Source organism: Perna viridis, chromosome 8 (assembly GCF_037379345.1).
Source record: "Perna viridis isolate PV_CMFRI_1.1 ecotype Kerala chromosome 8, ASM3737934v1, whole genome shotgun sequence".
NCBI classification, from domain to species: Eukaryota; Metazoa; Mollusca; class Bivalvia; order Mytilida; family Mytilidae; genus Perna; species Perna viridis.
In genome coordinates this window covers 49,233,429-49,254,614 of record NC_142452.1, presented here as the reverse complement: position 1 = coordinate 49,254,614, position 21,186 = coordinate 49,233,429, and the positions used below count along the sequence as shown (strand labels likewise).

Genomic DNA, 21,186 nt, shown 5'->3' with positions numbered 1-21,186 from the left:
ATCATTAAACTTAATGTGAGTCAAGGTAATGAAGAAAATGCCCCCCCCCCAAAAAAAAAAAAAAAAAAAAAAATCTTTTCACACTTCATATACAATGATGTACCTGTAAAATTTTAAAAATTGTCACTCAAAAATCATTAGAAATTTTCAACAATTCAGATGTAAAGGGTACAATGTACATATACATATACTTCTAAAATGTACATTTACACATGTTCTCAAAATTGTATGTGTACATGGATATGCAATATACATGTACGTTTTACATTTTACTTCATCAAAAAAATTAAATGATCTTATTTTAACTTTTAAAAACATGTATAAAGGATATTTGTTCAAGTATACCAGATCACCTCATTAATTTGTACATGTATGATAGATCCCATTACTAGTACTTTACACGAGAGGTACATGTATATAATACATTTTACTTGTAGCATACATAAATGTACTTCATCACTCCTTTATGTTTTTGTATCACATATTGAATACTTTTCCAATATATATCTTTAAAATTAGCATACACATGTACCTGTATAGAAAAGCTGAGACAAATTGAATGATCACAGCAAGATTTCTTCCTAATATCAAAATCATTACATGAAATCAGGATTGGTTTATTGTTACAATACTCCAAGTGTGGAATTTCACCAAGTTATTAAGGGTACAAGTAAGTACTTGTGTATAGACATACATACATGTACAAGTACATATGTCTTATATAAATGCAGACCATGCTTTGTTTTTAAATGCTGAAAATGTACATGTAAAAATAATTTACCAATTCTATCAAATGTATAAAATCTTTGAAATGAAAAAAAATTATAAGAGAGTATGAAGGCCTTCACAGAGTAATTTTTTTTTTTTTTTTCCAACCTTAATATATTTCACAACCCTAAATTATATGTCAACCTAAATCCAAAGACTTGTTTTTTCTATTATGCCCATTAAAATTTTAATTACATAACTTTAAGGCATGATACAAATAAACAATTGGCCCATGCATCAAGAAATAAGTACAAAACACATTCAGAGAGTGCATTAGTCAAAAAACAACCCAACATTTTACATTCCTGAGTATTGTCATACATGTGTACTTCAAAAATCAAAAGGTTTTTCACATATATACAGCAGTGTATGTGAAGCTTATCCAACTGTTAATGAACAAGTACTCTAATGTCTGAAAACTATAAACCAGAATTACCTCATTTGATTAGTAAGAATGAAAATTTCATCACAATAACCTTAAACTAAAAAATAGAAAGTTTCTGATACATGCCTATGACTATTGTAAACTTCCATGTACAGTTTACATGTACATGCAGACTGAACAATCCAGTAAAGTTATCTAGACAGACTTTTTAACAGCTGTTATATAAATATGATTTATGAATTGGCCTTCATTAAATGGTAAACGAGACTAATGGAAAATTCTTGGCAATATGACTTCAGTGCTTGTTCATACAGTATACAAACAACCTCTCTATGAAACATTTCAGTGTCTGGAATATACTTACATTGTACATGTAGAAGGTACCATTTGGTCTCTACTTGGTAGAGGCTACTTGTATTAATTAAGCAGTAAAAACATAAACAAAACAGGCCACTGTCTATACAGTTAATTAAGCCTTTGGAATGTTGTCTGGAATGTTATACATATATATGTGATTGTATCTCCATCTCCTTGCATTGCTTCCACATATTTCGGATATATTTGATTATTAAACACAAAACACTATCTCATAGGCGATTAAACTCATCATATTTTCTCCTGAAGTCAGTGTTTTCTTTTCTAGGGTCTCTCTTTTTCTTGGAAGCAACTAATTCTCTCATTTCTTTGGCAGATAATTTGGTGAAATCTGTCACATCTCCATTGCTGGCTGGAGGTCTTGATGTTTCTACGGGCTTTGTGGCAGGTTGATAAGATGAATTAGAGACAGGTGCAGCCTGAAAAAACAAATATCAGGATTTTTCATCATGTTAGATTCTTTTGTCCCTATGTTTTTTTACTAATCAGCAGTGATAAAGATATCCAGAACCTGAACAAACCCGATCACTGTGATCAGCAGTGATAAACATATCCAGAACCTGAACAAACCCCGATCAGCAGTGATAAACATATCCAGAACCTAAACAAACGTGATCAGCAGTGATAAACATATCCAGAACCTGAACAAACCCAATCAGCAGTGATATAGATATCCAGAACCTGAACAAACCCGATCAGCAGTGATGAAATCGGCAGTGATAAACATATCCAGAACCTAAACAAACCTTCATTATTCAGATAATGTGCATATACCTTGTATAAACATGCACATGTACATACATGTACGTGTATATATAACTGAAACAACTACATGTCCCTAACAGGCCTAATACCCCCACAGCCAGTTGAAACCTGTACATTCTAGAACAAAAGTGGACATATGATTCATATTGGACACAAGTAGCTATACAATGTAGACACCCAATTTGCTGCCATTTCTAAAACATCCAACTCCAAACAGCAATCAGTACTATCTTATGCTGACAACACAATAACAAAATATTACCAATTCCTGACAGTATTAAAATATCCATATGTTACTCTATTGAGTCCTTTTAAAAGGAGAAGTTTTGCTGAAAAAAGCCTTAGTACCAACGGTCATCATTTTTACAATTTTTGTTTAAAAATAAATTCCCGACAATATGCACATCCCAATATGGTAATCTAAAACCCCATTAAGTTTCATATCAATCCTGCAAATTGCAGACAATCTATCAGACCAAGTTTTGCTCTAAAATGCCTAAGTTCCAACAGATATCATTTCGACCATAAATTCCTGACAATATGCATATATCAATATGGTTATATTACATCCCACAAAGTTTCATAACAATGTTCCCAGCTGCTTCAAAAATAAGAATAATGAATAAATGATCAATAGCCATGTTTAAAAAGTAAAAAGAACTACATACAAATAAAATATAAATAAAACAAAAAAATTTAAAATATGCCACATGGGCCTATGCATTTTGTCAGGGGCAAAATGTATTAAAAAGAAAATTGACCACTGTGGACCCACACCACAGAGACAAGGTACCTTCAAAATTAATCATGATCATTGTGAAGATGCATCAAGTTCATGATGAAAATTTATAAAATTGTACAGGTAAGTGAACTGACGATAAGTAATTGGTTATGGTGACTAAATGATGGTGGTTTTGACATTCATTCCAAAGGTGTGGGCAGTCTCAAGAAAGCTGATGATATGTTGTTCTAGGAACTTTTGTTGTTTTTGGCTTGAACATGTTTCCAAAAGGACAGTTACAGGTACTTTCATGTCATCAACTCTGAGGTTTGCCTCCCGAAAATGTTCACCAACTGGACAAACCTTCCAAATGGTGACACTTTGCAATCACCCAAGCTTCGTTAGGTCTCGCCCTCGCAAACTATTTTAGTGTCTGCAAACCACAGTGTAAACAACTTTTCTGATGTACAGGTGAAACCATTTTTAACAGCATGCCATAACAGGGGGGCATCTAGGCCATAATCAGGGGGGCATCTAGTGGCACTCTTGAAAGAACTTGTAAGAATGTGCGCTTTAAGACTCTTTCCTTTTCTATAGGCAGTAATTGGAAGTGAATCATTGAATACTGAAAACATCTATTTGTCTTTAAAGACTTTGGATTTAAAGTTGTGAATCAAGATATTCCGGATTGCAACATTGTGAGGATGATATGTCAAGACCATAAACACATTGGTGACCCTTTTTTCTATAGACTCAAATCTCTTAACTTGGGAAACTGATGTCATTGCTTGACCTTGATATTGAAAGTATAATTGATGGTTGGATGGTAAGAAACAAAACTGATGAAAGACATCAAATTTTCTTCATTGGAGGACACCCCAAAGACATGTACATGTATGTACATGTATCCTTTATAAAAATCAAGTACAGGGCCTATATGCTCAGAGAACATTTTCTGCTCCAGGTAGCCAACAAATACCCAAGCAATGCTGGGTGCCATTTTAGTTCCCAATGCAACCCCACCTGACTGGCTATACTGTTTGCCATCGAAATGCAAGGTATTGAGTTTGAAGACAAGTTTGGCAAGCTTTAAGACGGTGTCAATTTTAACATACAATGTAAGGATTCTTAATTCTAATGTCAACGAAATGCCTCACAGCATCATTATTTGGGTTGCTTGTATATAGGTCTGTCAACATCCACAGTGAAAAATTTGAAATCTGAACTCTATGGCTAAAAAAATATAAGGAATATTGAGGGCATGAGTAGTGTTTCTGAGATAGGTAAATGTAGGTAGGTTCTCCATGATGGGTATGAAAATGTTGTGAAGAAAACTAGAAACGTGATCAGTAGGACAGCTACAGGCTGAGACAATGAGTCTCCAAGGGTTCCCAATTTTATGTATCTTGGGAAGCACATCATGTTCTGGGTTGAGATACAACCAAATTGAGGGTTTCTTTTGACATACAAGGTGAAACCTACATACCCCAAAACTCTGTTTGCTGGGATATAATAAAAAGGGGAAACAAAAAGAGCTATCATTAATGGAAATAATCACTGTATAAAAAAATATCAATTCATGAGCATAAATTTTAGAATCCACCAGTGTTTATTTTTTAAATACAAGGTAATAGTACCACCTGTAATTTCAAATCTGTTTCAGGGATCTCAAGTAGTTTGCTGATTTATTCTAAGATGTCAAAAAAGATTCAATTGTTAATGCCTTGATGAGAATTTTATTTTGATCAAGCCCACTCAAGTAATACATTACAATACTTGTTAAAAGAACAATATAACTTACATTTGTTGTAGAACTACCATTAACTTGTGAGCCTGAAAAAGATTGAGAAGATTTGTTAGACGCCATGATCCACAATCTGCAACAAACTTCCTAATATGTGAACATGTAAGTGAAACTTTCCAGATACAAAACATCTACCTATAGTGTTGGATTTCTATAGTTAATGATGTTAAACAGAGGCCATGCTAAATTAAATCATTGTGTTGCTTGTTTCCTTTTCAATTTGGAAAGCAAAAGTGTTTACAATGTACCTATAGTCATATGAAAAAATATAACTTGCTATGTATATCATCATGATCTACATTTTTTGTACATTTTACAGGTCAATACAAGCTTAGAATTTTCAAGCAAGAACAGTCTAAATCATTACATGTACAAAAGTGGACTTTATACATGTATTATGCATAATCTAAGGGGAGAAATCAGCAGAAACTTCTCCTCATTTGTGCTCACTTCTCCAATTTGTCTTTGAAAGGAAAAAAGTTTTTGTATTACAATGTACATTTTTGTACATTTGTAGATTACATGAACAAAAATGACAATACTGTTATTTTTCAAACAGAATTTACTAAATTGATGTCTAGATTAGGCCACAGTTTAATAATTTGTTGGTTTATGGATTTGCCGACACAATTTTTCCAGCTGGGACAAAAAACATAAGCAGAATGTATGGAAATATTAAGTACTCATAATCACACATGTACATGTATATGCAACTGACGAAATTCATTTAAATCATAATTTGTTGTCTTGGTGTATTTTTTATTTTATCAGAAGATGTCCCATTACAACCTCCATAATTACTGATATTATCTCCACAAGAAAATTTGAATAACAGAATAATTAAGGGAAGTGACACAGTTTACCATATATCTTCCTTTTAATGACTAACCCTCATTTTGTTCATGCATTTTATTACAGATTTCAAACTATTTATGTCATTATAAATTTCAGAACAACATGATCATCAACATGCATCTGCCATTTCCTCAAAGACCAAAACTTCTTAAAGGAAAAACTAGAAACTCTTAGAGAGCCTGAATTGCTTAACTGGTCAAAAACAGTCTTTAAAGCATTCTTAAGTGGACTTTTGACCCTACTTTACTTTTTGTCATAAATATCATCTAATCAATACACAGCATCATCTTAGTTTTCAAGTGGATTTGCAAATTATAAAATAAATCTCTAGAAGTCAGTTTTTGGCACTTCACGGACAACGACTTGGACATCACTCAACAGACCTTTATGAAAATTTCAGGTCTGTCTAAACATGTAATAATCAATTTTACCCTGTCAGAATTTGTTTACAAGTCATTTTCCGAAATCTTCAATTTGACCCCTATGGTCTATTTTTAGTAACAGTGACACTGCTTTTTTGCCAGATCAAAACTCCCCACTCTGTAATTAAGGACATCTTAAGGAACATGCATGCTAATAATGGTTACAATCCATCTAGTAGTTTCAGAGGAAAGGAATTTCAAAGTTGGAAATGTAAAATTTGGAAAAAAATCCATTTCAGGATCCACAACTCAAACAGAAAATATATGCCTGTCAGAATCACTTGGAAGAAATAGAATGTGCTCCTTTTCAATTTTTGGAAAGCCAGAGAGTGTTTCCACATTTGTAAAAACTAACAATAAATTATTTTTTGATTCATGTATCGTCTGCACCCATTGAAAGACTTTTTAAGTCACTAATATTGTTAGCAACTTCTTGCATTCGTAATTTCAGTACTTTATATTAGCATATGATTTGCATAATCTTATATTTTTACTCCATTTAATGCTACAGATCTGTACTGTTTTTACAACCATACTGTCATAGTTGGGGATAAAAATGGACCTCTTCAATATCATACACCTATGTTCTGCTTGTGTTTCTTGCTTGTACGAGAACGGGAAGTTTACTATACATGTGTGTGATCAGTTAGCATTGAACATTACCCAGTTTCCAATCCAGGCAAAGGGGCTCTTTACAAAACTATATAAGGTATGTAAGTCTCGTCATGTGACCCCGTGATTTCACAAGATTTGCCATCATTGGGTCCTAGTCTACCATTCAAAAGCATGGAGACTTGTCATTTAGAGAGCGTTGAGTTCAGTGTTGTAGGCAAAAAATCTTTTTGTGTAAAAAAATACCAATACAAAATAACAAATATCTTTCTACATGATAAAGGTATTAAGCTAAAAACATAAAACAGAAGATTTTGCATTGTTATACAGTATTTCAATTACCCGGAAGTAAATAATAAAGTGCAGATCGGTCTTCGGTTTTCAATATGTTCTATGTCGTAAATTCCGGTAAAGAAACTGAAACTAGAACGAGACTTGCATACCCTATAGGTCATATACATTAGCATGGCCCTGATATCAACAAATATTCATAGCCAGATATTTAATCTGGTTCCTAATCTGACTACCTGGTCAATACCATAGGCGATACAAAGATCACCACAATGTACAAATGTGCCTCTTTAAAAAATATCATACACATATCTACATTGTACATGTGTATGTTTATTTTGCTTGTATGAGAATGGGAAGTTAAAAAATGAAATGATCGGGTAGCATTGAATTTATGTAATACTACCCAGTTTCTATTCAAATGGGCTTGTTACAATTGACTATATACAGGTCATATATATATATACATTGTATTATCAGGACCTACTGTACATTTAGATATCTATCTATATATTGTACTTGTACCCATTGCCAGTCGTTTGATCTGGTTCAGGGTAATTGAAAATGTTCATTTCATCACAGTTACAAAAGAGTATGCAATCATATCAGGGGAACAAAGATTTAAGTGAAAGTCACCTGATTTTAGAGCATATCACATTCATGTAATTTCAGATATTGAAAGTAAGCCAAAATCATAGACAGAAAATATTTAATGGTTCTATTTGTGACAACTTTTGGACAAGCTCCATTAGTCTTGCCCGTCTCCATGCAGTCTCTTTTTTTAAATGAAAAGTTCTGCCGTTGTACCAATTCTGATTTTCAGAGGATTCAATGGAAATATAAGTATTAATTCTTGGCCTAAGCAGAAGTAATTGCATTATTGTTTATTGTTAAGTTGATGGCCAAAGGTGGATCCCTTACTACATACATGTCTGATTTGGCAAGCAGGGAAATGAAAAGTGCAGCAAGGAGTGGTGAACATGTATTTTTCTTGGGAGAAAACTGAAAATATTGTGTCCAAAAAAAACAAAAACTTACTTCGTGCTGGCGTTGTTATTGTTCGGACATTATCCATTCTACCGTTAACATTAATTCCTTTGGATTTATAATAATTATCGGCAGCTCTATCAAGAACTAACATATGTGTTTCATCACCACCAGCTTTAATTTTTTGTATCACTTGCTGGTGTGAATCCTCCTCAATGTTACTTCCATTTATTTCGATAATCCTATCCCCATCCTTCAAACCACCTGCCTCAGCAGGAGAACCGGCATCAATTTGACCTATGTATTGACCTTTCCTGTCCTTTTCAGCATGTAAATTAAATCCATATCCCTGAAAATCTGGCCACTTTTTGATGTGACACAACCTTGGATAAAACTCTGATGACAAATCTTCCTGCTGATTTACCTCTTCAGCTTGAGAAACACCATTGGAAACTGCTGAAAGTGTAAAAAGTTTGAAATGTAAAATTTACATTATGATAATAAAACATAAACTTTACTGGTAACTTATCATGGTGAACTTACAGACCAAAAATCATGTCAGTAATTGCAAGTGTTTAGAAAAAATTTCGGGAAAACTGTCATTTCTGTGAATCTTGCTAAGGCCTGTAATTTCGGTAACAATCATCGGAGCAGAACGAAAGTTAAACTTGACCTGCAACTTATCATGGTGAACTTATATACCAAAAAACGTCAATATCAGCAAGCGTTTAAAAAAAAGGTCTGGAAAACTGAAGATGGACTGACCGATGGGTCAAAAACATTATACCCTTCAGAACTTCATTACTTGGGGTATAATTACAGGAATTCTGATACCTGTGTGAATAATATTGTGTTTTCTAACAATTTAACAAATTTCTTTTAATTGACCTGTTCTGTCTTTGCCACAATGTAAGTACATTTTTTGCATTTTCTTTTTGTTTTTTTTTTTGTAGCTTTTCATCACATATACATGTAATGGAGCATATGAAATAAAGCTTATTTCACACACTTTATGGATTAGCTGTTTGCATACAAGAGGCAGCACAAATTTCAATATCCAAGTGTTGTAATATTATGACTACTTATGGTGTTATTCTCAGGTAAATTTGCATTTGTACCTGTGAAATATACAGGTAAAACATAACCATTGTCTGTGGACAAAAAATGTCACATTTGTATAACAGGGAATTTTGTCTGGTTGCATTATTTATACTTCAAAATACGTAAATGTCTGCATTTAATCACAAAATATGAATCAAATTTCACACCTGAGAAACTTAAGTAACATTAAATTCACTTGAGATTTTAATAATGGACTCTTACATGTATATTACATGAGTGTGCACAGTTGAAAATACCTTTAAAATTCCTTAAGAAAAGGAAGTTAAACCAATAGTGCAAGTTCAATGTGTATATCATGTCAAATTCACCCACATACTAATACAATGTACTGAAAAAAAAATACAGTAATGTCTTGGGTCATAAAACATATAAATTAATTCAAAATATACAATGTAGGAGACACTTCAAAATAGGACAAATGTAGGTCACATTACATACAATATACATACAATGTATGTACATGTTAATACATGTAGTATAGCACAAGACCTTGCAAGTTCCACTACATGTACATGAAAATTAACTTATCAGATACAAGTACTGTAGTTGGAATTATATTCAGCAGCATAAAAAAATTATGATTCCCAATTTAAATTTATTGCACAAGTTTCATTATTAGGATTGGAATTATATTTAGCAGCATAAACATATGGTTCTGAATTTACATTAGCATAAGTTGTACATGTTGTACACAAGTACATTTGTACAGTATGAGCTATTTGGAAGATGGTCTCTTGTACATATTTTTGTATGGAAATACCACAAGTAAAGTATATGTATATCATATTGCTGGACTCTGATATCCTGGTTTAACCCAATTTCAATAAAAAATGCCTAACCAAGTCAGGACCATTGTTTCCAGTTTTTTTTTTCTTTTTTTTAGTAATACTAAACTAAACTGAATTTGTCATGTAGATCTGTCCCAGAAAGGTACTCGGCTCTAAAATTATCTTTTGTATGGCAATGCATTATTTTGACATAATATTTGTTAAACATTTATTTTTTGTTTGACAATTTATGATCATTATAAGGTACTTACCTCCTCTAGCTGGATTAGACAGCTGTCTAACAATAGACATATCTGATGATACAGTCATCCCTTTAGTTTTGTAATAGTCATCACCCTGTCGATCCAATACCATCAGGGTTGTTACATCACCTCCTGCTTTGATACGCTGTATCACCTGCTGGTGTGTCTCATTCTCAATGTTTGCTCCATTGACTTCAACAATTCTGTCACCTTCCTTAAGACCAGCTGCTTCAGCAGGAGAATCGTCATCTATTTTACCAATAAACTGTCCAACACGATCCCTTTCAGCATGGAGGTTAAAGCCATACCCCTGAAAGTCAGGCCATTTGGATATTTTACAGTTGCGAGGCAAATGTTCTGAAGCAAGTTCCTCATCCTCAACAGAATTTTCTACAGGTGCTGGTACTATTTCAGGCTCTGGATCTGCTTCAGGAGGTTCAGAACGCTCTGACCTATCTGACTTTTCTGATTTCCTGTCATCCTCACTATGAACAGAACCTCTTGGGCTAGGCTCTGGTTCGTCTGAAAGTAGGGCATGAAGAAATGTTTAATTGAAGTGTTGTACTTAAAGAATACATATATATTCTTGTTTTTTCACATCCATACCAGCAGTAAATACAACACAATGAGTATGTATACGACATCCAGTAAGATTATTTAGTAAATACAACACAATTTTAGCCAAAAATAAAATAAAAATAAAAGTATGTGAATTTCATTTTATTTTTGTAATTTCCGCCAACTCCTGGAATATTTGCGAGAAAATTCCATGCAAAAAATAAAAGAAAATAGATTGCAAGTTTTCATTGGAAGAGTAAAAAAGAAGCGACCAACCAGCGGTCGTTTTATTTTAGTAAGCTATCGGAAGCTCTCGGCATTTATTATTAGTTAATGAAAAACACTGAAGGTCAATGGCCGACCTCAACAACAATGCGTTCGAGGGTCGCCTAAGATTATTTCAAACTCGTTATTATTGGGGATTACAGAAAGGTGAATCTTTCTCTCTCCGTCAACAAAATAATTGATTAGATTGTCGATGAGAAAGCTGCGGTTGTCATAAAAAAGGTGTCCTGTCATGGTCCCACGAACATTTTTATTGTGCAAACAGCTTCACGAGGATTAATATATTTAACTCCATGATTATGAAATAAAATGCTTATTTACCAAACAACATTGTCGCACAATGCCAAACACACCAGCGAGCAATATCAACTTAAAAGTTATGTCTAAATCTCAACATATCTTGTACCACAGTATAAACATTCTGCACATAAATTATTTACATTTTAAAATGCAATTAAGAGTCGTCCAACATTCCACCCCGACAATTGATACTGATGTAACTAACTACTTCAATACCAATTGTAAATTCAAAATAATCACCTTATCTAGAAAATGCTCCTATCTAACCACCAAGAGATAAGATTATCACATATATATATGGATAAATTAAAGGAATCACATTTATATACTGTACTGGGTAAACATGAAGGGCAGTGTTCATTCAAGACGGGGCCCTTGTGCCATTGGTGCAGATATTTTATGTATGCTGCACAAAAAGTGTGGCATGTGGGCACTGCCGGCGCAGAGTTTTACGTAGGCAGATCTATGAATTTCCTAATTTTTTTCAGTTTCATGTCCAGATGCGTTTCTGTTAGGTAACATGCCAATGGCCTAGACCCTTTGGTAGAAAAGTGCATTGTTTTTCAGATCAAACAGCTAAAGGAAACTGCCGGCAATGCCGCAGGGGAAACATTCATCTCCCCTGACCATGCAGACAGCACCTGATAAATTACAGATGAGCCGACTGACTGAAAACAGATGGACATGGCCGGCAAATCTGCAGTATTTCAAGTAAAATGGAAAATTGATTGTTGCCATAAGACCCTGATAAGAACAAGAGATTCTAAGTGGAGCAGCAACATCAAAATGAATGACATTTCCAATCAACAGAATGCCATAATTAATCAAAAAAATCATCTGACTTTTATTTCTTTATTCATGGTTTGAGATGTATACCTCTCAACTTAACATGAAACTCGGAAAAGTATGGGGACGGATCAACCTGCTACTGTGTATGAATCTGAGGTTCACTTATTCGTTAGTTTAATCTCTCCAGTTGTCTTAAATTGACCCCTATCACACTGCCATATTGGCTCCCTTTTTTCTTAAAATGACCCGGTTTTACTGCCAAAGGGACCACTGTCCCCCTTTCGCAATTTTCTGGAATGAACACTGGAAGGGCATGACTGAAAAGATAACAACTATTAAAAATCAGTAAGCAGAAAAAAATTAACTTCAATTGCAGCTGGCAACAGTTGACAAGTTTTATTTACTAATACAAAATTCCAGAAAGAAAATCTTTAGTACAGTTAATTATCTTTTTATATAACAGATTTAAGATTTTTCTTACCAGTTTTATGCAATTTTAGAAACTGTTAAGATTTTTAATAAACCAAATGGTAAAATTAACTAGTTGAAAATTCAGATTTTGTCCTTTAATTGTAAAACATATATCCAGTGTTTTTTGTAATTGACATTTGTGACCAGTATGACAGATGTGGAAAAAGGGGTTTTCCTTTTGTGCCAGTTTACTTTTCGATTTCCGTAGTTCAATTGCACCAATAAATTACAGTTTTACCAAATTTTTTGGTACAATTTAACTACGATTTTTTATTCAATGGGCGCAAAAAGGACGATGCCTGTAAGAAGTCATAAAATAAAGCCTGGCACTGATTAATTAGATTGAACCCAAGGGCAAATTGAAGACTTTAACATCAGGTGATACTACTTTACAAATCTATAAATTCACTTTACTTAATCGTGTATCCTCTATCATATTATTTTATAAGATTGCATTTTTATTCAAAAGAAACAAAAACAAACTAATATTGCATAATTTATCAAAAAAAATCAAACTCTTGTCACTTGAGAAGAAAAAAGATTTGAAACCAACCAACCAACAACGAAATATTGCATAAAAAAAGATCGAAGTCTTTATAAACAAACTAACTAATATTGCATTTATTAAAAAAAACAAGGCATCCAGAAGCCTGAATCACTAACCTGGTTAAATCTGCCTTTCTAGGCAATTAATTTAGCAAGGAGTTGTCCAACAAATTTGACTAAAGAAGACTTTAGTAGGACTTATCATGATGATCATTTCAGCAACAGAAAGTTTCTGTCTATCTATCATAGTTTTCAAGATATTGGCTAAAAACTAAAAAAAAAAGTTGTTATTACCTTTCAAGGGCATTAACTCTTACAAGGAGTGGTCTGACAACTTTGTCCCTGAAAAGTTTTGTAGGCCTTCTAAAAAGGATCATTTCAACATTGAAAGAATTTGGCTAAACCTTTCGGTTTTGGAAAAATATGCCATAACTTCTGTCTGCTAAGAAGTTCTATATTTAGTAATGGAGGCCATGTTTTTCCATTGGTCAAAAATCCCAACATCAATTCTACAAATGTATTTACCCAAGAAACATTCATACTAACATTGAATCCAATTGGTCAAGTAGTATCAGGGGAGAATATTTTTGAAAGAAATAGCATTAAAAATACAAAAAAAAACATGAAAACAAGAGATTTTTGAAAAATTGTTAACAAATGATGGCAATAGCTCACATGGCCTTCAGATAGGTGAGCTAAGGTGAGCTATAAATCAAAGTCTAATCACTTGAAAAGAAGAAAGATTCGTTGCACTTCAATGTTAAAAATAATCATGTACTTATCTTTAATTTTCAGATATATATATGACGACTTTGTAGTCAACCACTTTTGAGTAAAATTTCTTTAAAATCTGTCCCATTGTTCACCTATTGCCCATTTTAAAAAAGCAAAAAATATTATCAGCTAAAACTCTGAATTTGAAAACCTATCACTGATGCATTTGCCCTCATTTACTTGTATTTTAATTTTTGTTGAAAACATCATGAGAAAATACAAAAAGAAAATTTTGAAAACAAATGTAAATAAATGACGAACTTTTGTGTCGAAGAGTTGAAACACCATACTGGAAAAATGAAAGCATTTCACTTCATGCTGCAGCTCAATTGGCAGGTTTTTCACTTGCATGTTATCAAATTATGCAAGCGAAATAACATTAAAAATAGGGGAAAAAACATTGAAAAAGAGCAATAACTCAAACATGGCCAGTGATTTTGTCACTTTTTTTCAAAGCATCCTCCTCCCTTTTTATTGGGAAAATTTGCACCAAATTGGGAAAAAAATATGCAGACAACCACGACAGCACCAAAACAAATAACAGCCATATACATACAAATAAAATTGATTCATTGTTTTAAACATTAAAGAGAACAAGTAAGTTTGATGTTTGTTTTAATTCACTTTAGAGTACAGTTCCACTTTGTTAATTATAGATTCATTTTTCTGTCTTTTAAGTCCATTAAACATTTAAACCAGTTTGACTAGGTCTCTACTTGTTAACTCTTCATTTCTGTGACAAATTCTCATGATCGCATCAAGGTTTGTTTGTGTAAGCCAGTTCTTTTAGCACTTAGACAATAATAATAAGACAAACACAGTTTATAGAGGAAGTTTTGAGAAAAAGGGTTGGAAAAGTCATAATGATAGAATTTTTGAATTTGACATTATCTGATTCATGTAGTCAGGAATCTCTGGCTGGAACATAGTTCATAAAAACATTAAAATCAAACATGAGTAAACCAAGGGTCCAGAAATTTTGACAGCCCATGCTAGTCATTTTATCAAACTTCAGCAGACATTTGTGTCAGTCTTGCTCAGATCGAAAAACTGAATAAAAAAAAAAGTTATTTTAAGATAAATATTAGAATTTGTGTTATTTCATCACATACTCAGTCTTTTATAAAATATCTGAACAAATGAACGAGTTCGGTTTCGACCACACGTGGACGTTCCAACATGTAAACAAAATATCGCATCTCTGACTTTTTCATCACATCGGCTCACAGCCAAAAACTTATGAGTGAAAAAAAGTTGATTATTTGTAAAAGAAGATCTTGTATACATTCTGAATATTGATTTAAATGAGCCGTTGACTTCTGCGTTAAAAAGATTCAATCGGCTGCGTCGTGATTAGTTAACTTTTTGGTGTAGTATTTGCTGTTGTGAGACATGATTGCGTCTCCAAAAATATTAGGGAGTGAAACGAAGTAAAGTTGAATTTCTGGATGAAAAATCATACCTACGCCAACTTTGGGCCATTAATAAACAATATCTGAAACACTTGAGCACTATAGGGAACGAAAATGAACATGATCCACCCACTTGAAATCTAAGCATAGACTTTTCAAAAGTTAGCAATCAAATATTTACCAGTTTTACATTGGGAATTTTTATAATTTTGGGAAATAAATACACCAAATTGGGAATCTATCTCTGGGGTAAACAGCCAAAATTCAGAGGTAAATTAAGGCTAACAAAATCACTGATGGCTTATCAGATAAAAAAACGAAATTTGACCAAAGATACAATGTAGATCTCATTATGCTGAACACTTTTACTCTGTTAATATTTGGCTTAACCTAACAGTTTTGGAGATAAAAACGAAAAAAACTGCTGTCTGACCCCTTTGTTCTATTTTAGTAACGGCGGCCACGTTTTTCTAAAAATCATAACTCCACACACCAGTTCTATGTTGATCAGTAATGCATAAACCTCCTGTCCTTAGCCATGCACCACAAAGTGAAAGCCCTCTTAAAATCAAAGGAACCCATATCAGAAGGATGGAGACAAACCTTAAGATGAGTGTTCACTGATTCCTCCTTCAACCTATTCCTCAGACTGGTCTTGATCAGATTGTACCTACAAAAGCCCCTCTCACAGTCCACAGAAGATCCAGCAGAAAGAAGGCAAACAGAGAGCAACTTAGAAACATTAGGATAGTCATCAGAAAAACTGCCCTTGGATAACAAAGAAGACAGAGTATCTGCCATACATAAAACCTCTATACCCTACAAGAACATGCCTCATCATAGACCATTCCTCTCTAAAATGCACCTCACTGATCAAAGCACTGCACTCACCCTTGTCCTGTCCAAAATGCCTACAAAGAAAATCCACATGAACACTGCCATAGGAAACAAGCTCCTGACTACCCTTCTCTGGAATCAACTTCAGATCAAAGATAGAAAGAGCATTGAAAATGTCCTGTGATGGGAAACGACACTGAAGATTAGAAACTAACTGGTCAATAAACCTCACCTGAAGATTGTCAAAGTTGGACTTCTGAGCTCCACTGTACTTTATCAAGTTACCATTGCACATGAAATGACCCTTCTCCACAACATCAGTAGAAACCTGAGACAAGAATGACTTCAACCTAGGACCTGGAGTAGTTTTCATGTCAGATATAGCAGAACAAGCAGGATCCAAAGTCTCCTTAACAACAGTGAAATTAAGATCTTCCTTCTGAAACACTCAACTAACCCTACAAACTAAACACATGACATCAGCCATAAAGTGTGAAACTGCCAGGAACTCAACAAGACCACAAGCTATGATATTACCACCCTGCTCATCAGACAACAAACGACCAACTTTGTAGTATATGCATGGAAATATCTTTGACCACTCTGGTTTAAATTTTGACTTTAATAGTCGATCACTGCAACTCTTTGTAGTAGTTTACTTATTTTCAGACTTTTGACCTTTAGGTACGTTGTCATGTGACGACGAACTAAAATAGTTCGTAATGGCGGACATAGTTGCAATTCGAACTGTGATTGAAAAATCCAAACATCTTTCCATTTTAAATACATACGATGACACTTTGAGTACTTTGAGAACGTGTCACAGCGCTCAACAAACAAATCATTACCGTTAATTAATTTGTTTGTCTGGATAATTAGCCTCAACCAGGTGATCAAGCAAGGTGTGATCAAAGGTGATGCAATCAAAACATTGGTCATGATTGTTTATTGTAAAACCCTAATTGGCTTGGGAAAGGTAATAAAGTTGTCAATTATGGGGTCATGGGAACATCAGAGGCTTTTTTACCGATATTTTTTTGGGGGGGGAGCGAATTATCAAGTGACAAATCGTGCACGAGAAAAATTCGTCACTTTCGAAAATCATTCGTCAATGGCGAAAATGGCGAGTGCTAGCTAAATCACTGCTTCTACTTACATGAGATTGTGATATTTAATCAGAGAAATACTGAATATTTGAAACTTTCACCTCATAGTATGTCATAAATGTAAAGAATCACTTGCCCTTATCACCCCAATGAGTTAACATGATGTCTTGTTGCTGCAAGAACAATGACAAATCTTGTCCATACAACAATCTGATCATATCAAAACTGAAGTCTTAATTCTTTCATAGGGATCTTAAGGCTTCCATAATACATTTTCAGCTTAATCACCTCTGTACATATGTGTTAAATTTCTAAAAGCACTTGGTCATCTGAGAAAGGTCTTTCAATACAATAAGGGTGTCATGCATATATTAATCATGCAGTCAAATTTACTCAGCAAATTATGATGTGACATTCATTTTCAAAAATTGGCAGGTAAGCAATAAGAATAAAAACTACTGACTTAACACAAACATACACAATCAATGTTCCTTTTTCGTTGAAAAAAAAACATGCTACACGTTAAAGTGCCCTCTTTCCTGCGCCCCACTATTTTCAAATTCTAGCAAGAACACTGTGTACATATAGATGTAGCACATAATCACAGGTAAAAAGTAATGAATATACAGTTTTATTGTATAAATCATAAAACTGTAAGGACTAACAGATTTCAATCATACTGTTTTACATGTACACAAATTATCTAATAGAAAATAAACTACAGGTATTTTCTAGGTATCAAGAACAAACGATCGAGTTAAGCTTATACCGAGCGCATCAAAGCGGTGTGAGCTCTAGTTATTGCATGAACTTTCTAAATTTCCCTTAAGCTTCCCCAATATACTAACAAATAAAAAAGTCATGTCCCAGAAGTAACAAAAAGTGACTGTCCTTATGAAGAAAATTCATCATTTCCTTCAATCAAACAAATAAAAAAATATCGGTTAAGATTACGCTACAGTAAAACTAAATTCATCTTACCTGATAGTTTTCAAGCCTTTTTCTAATTTGTTTTACTTATATAAAGAAGTGAATGTTATGTTTTTAAATACTTCGAGGAAATACGTGCATGTACATACGTGCACATGTATCTCTGCTGTTCCACTGTTGCTGTTGTCAAGGACCTAACCCGCCTTGGAAAAAAATATAACTCCGATTATATTATCCAAATCGAAGCATAGCTTTTCGAAGATAGGAAAGGCAATCATTTTCTTGTTTGGAATTTGCAGCTGTTGTCTGAATTTTGTTTACGTCACAAGATACGTGTAAAATATTCCCACCATCCGTGGAGAACTGTAATATTTCCGGTATCTGTAGAGATTGATCTGACAGGCTAAACTGAAATGGATGTTGCTAGACATGCCCTTACGGGATAAAATGTGTAAAGTATTGCGAAGTGCTCTAAAGTTATTGACCATTTTGAGAGCAAGGGGAAAGGGGGTACGGGATTGGAATTTTGGGGGAAACAATTGTTCAAGTTATCCATTTATTGAAAAAAACTCCCCAATTAATTAACAAGGCAATTTTCGAAACGAAATATTGATTTTGCCTGCTGCTTAAATATAAATAAAAATATTGCACTTGCCTAAATCAGCGAGCACAGTGTTTACCATACATGTATGGTAAACACGGTGCTCGCTGATTTAGGCAATGCCTACCCCATATCAAAACTTTACTCTCAACAATATAATCAATAAATAAAAAGAAATAATTATCAACCTGACTCACCTGTATTTTCTTGTTCATCTGGGCGTGGCCTCTTTGAAGTCAAATACAAAACTTCTGGAAGATCACTTTTGACAACTTGTTTATTTTCTTTATAGATTCGGTCGGTTTCTTGGTCCACTACAAGTAGTTTAACCTCATCCCCACCAGCTTTAATTCTAGTGACTACTTGCTGGTGGTTTTCGTTACCGATATTAACTCCATTCACTTCCACGATTCGGTCCCCATCCTTTAACCCGGCTGCCTCCGAGGGTGATCCCTCGTCAACTTTTCCGATGTACTGGCCAGCTTTACCTTTTTCGGCATGTAAATTAAATCCATATCCCTGAAAAACATGGTCAGGCCATTTAACCAAGTGGCAGAGTCTTGGTTTGTTCTCCTGGTCACTCATCTCAAAACAAGTGAAACTTTACAAACTTTTGATAAAAATCTCCAAATGTCTCCACCTGCGAAAGTGTCTTTGGTAGGCGAGCAAAATGGCGGATGATAGTAAGTCACATGATAAAAGCGGCCAATCAAAGGCTTCAAATTCAGCCAGGTAGGTCAACTTCAGGTAAAAACTTTCTTAAAAGGGACCGTTTTAAAAAGGACATTTTGCAATCCTCATCAACCTTCACTAGGACAAATTCGCATAATAAAAAATGAAAAATGACACCAATATTAGAAAACATTAGATACAAATACTAAATAGTTACGTAGTTAATCATACAGACTTCTAATATTGTAATTTTATTTAAAATGTAGACGTAGTAGATAAAACTATTAAAATTCCTTTCTGGCAATGTCTTACGTACATTGTATCAAATTCGATGACATCATGTGACCAAAATAGCTACTACATCTACACACCTGGCAACAATACTTACATCGACGTATGAAAGAGTAATCTAGGGAACCATGATTCAAGCGGAAATCAAAAGAATGTAAGCCAGAGACAGAGACCAGCCATGGAAGAGTAATCAAGAGAACCAAGATTTTAACGGAAATCAAAAGAATGTAATCCAGACCAGACATGGAAAACAGACAAACATAAACTATATAAAATAACTAAAAATACATATAAAGTAACAAAAGTAAATGAGCAACTCGGAGTCCACTGAAAACTGGGAGCATGGACCAGGTGTACCGGTAGGGTAAGCGTCTTCTGCTTTTCTAGAAACATCCGCCGAGTTGCTCATAAAAAGTCAAGTCCAGGATAGACGAAAGAGGAAAGGAAAAATATGACACGCTGAACAAATCAGTTTTCATGGTGCAGATGGATACGCCGTAACGATCCACGAGTTCATGATGACGACCATAAAACCTTTTTAGTGATGACTTCAATCTTGTATAAAGAGTCACTTTTTGTCTTAGAAAAAATAAATAACTATACAGGTATCTTCCTACACACATACTGAATGCATTTGCAAAGTTTCAGTGAAATGTGACAAGCACTTTTTTAAATATAGGGTAACCAAGTTGTGCGAGCAAAAAAGTGACAATATTCTACCATACTTAAATGCATTAAATATTTGCAAAGAACTTTTTCCGACTTTTCAAATAAAAAATATCAATCACAACTTGTTTTTTAACAATATTAATGAAGAAATAGTTTTAAAAGTAATCATTTTCTGAGAAATTGGTCTATTTTTAAAAATTTATTTCTGACATGCCTCCCCCTTTTTCTTGATCACATATCAAAAATCCTAAATCTTTAAATTTTCACAAAAGGTGATATATTTGGCTTTAAATTTGTAAATACAGTGTTTCACATTAAAACATGACCAGTAAAGGGCACCTAAAGCAAAAAAAGTACTCAATAATGGATTTTCCATGTTGCCATAGGGAAATGCTTATATGGCCTTAACCGCAGTAATGAAAGTGAGTTTTTCCTCATTTCTAACCTAATTTTTGCTCAAATCTACACAAAACTTGATTTCAAGTGCTTATTACCACCATATTTAGGTAAATATAGCCCTCAAAGTTTAATATTTGATATTTTTACTAAATTTTCTACACTTTTTACAAGATAGGACATAAAAATCAGTCAAAAAGACCAATTTTCCATAATTTGGACCTATAACTTAAAAAAATGCATATTTCGAAGGATTTTTGTAGTGTATTCCTCTCATGGCAAAGTTAACAAGATCTTCTAGTAGTTTAAAGCTATTTCAAGAAACTTTTCATTTTGCCATGGCTTCAACTAAAGAGTCACTTTTTGTCTTAGAAAAAATAAATAACTATACAGGTATCTTCCTACACACATA

At 33.7% G+C, this 21,186-nt stretch overlaps 1 protein-coding gene and 1 pseudogene across 1 annotated transcript; both read right to left on the bottom strand.

Annotated features, from left to right (window-relative positions):
* Positions 1-1,693: 1,693 nt before the first annotated feature.
* Positions 1,694-19,438, bottom strand: LOC148610832 (Na(+)/H(+) exchange regulatory cofactor NHE-RF1-like). The gene is made up of 5 exons (XM_088596249.1): positions 18,944-19,438; positions 10,147-10,659; positions 8,037-8,441; positions 4,816-4,847; positions 1,694-1,947 (listed from the first exon to the last, which is right to left on the bottom strand). The coding sequence occupies exons 1-5, from the start codon at positions 19,329-19,331 to the stop codon at positions 1,741-1,743; spliced, it is 1,545 nt and encodes a 514-aa protein (XP_088452375.1). The 5' UTR covers positions 19,332-19,438; the 3' UTR covers positions 1,694-1,740.
* LOC148610833 (zinc finger protein 862-like) lies at positions 15,657-17,331 on the bottom strand (annotated as a pseudogene).
* Positions 19,439-21,186: the final 1,748 nt, after the last annotated feature.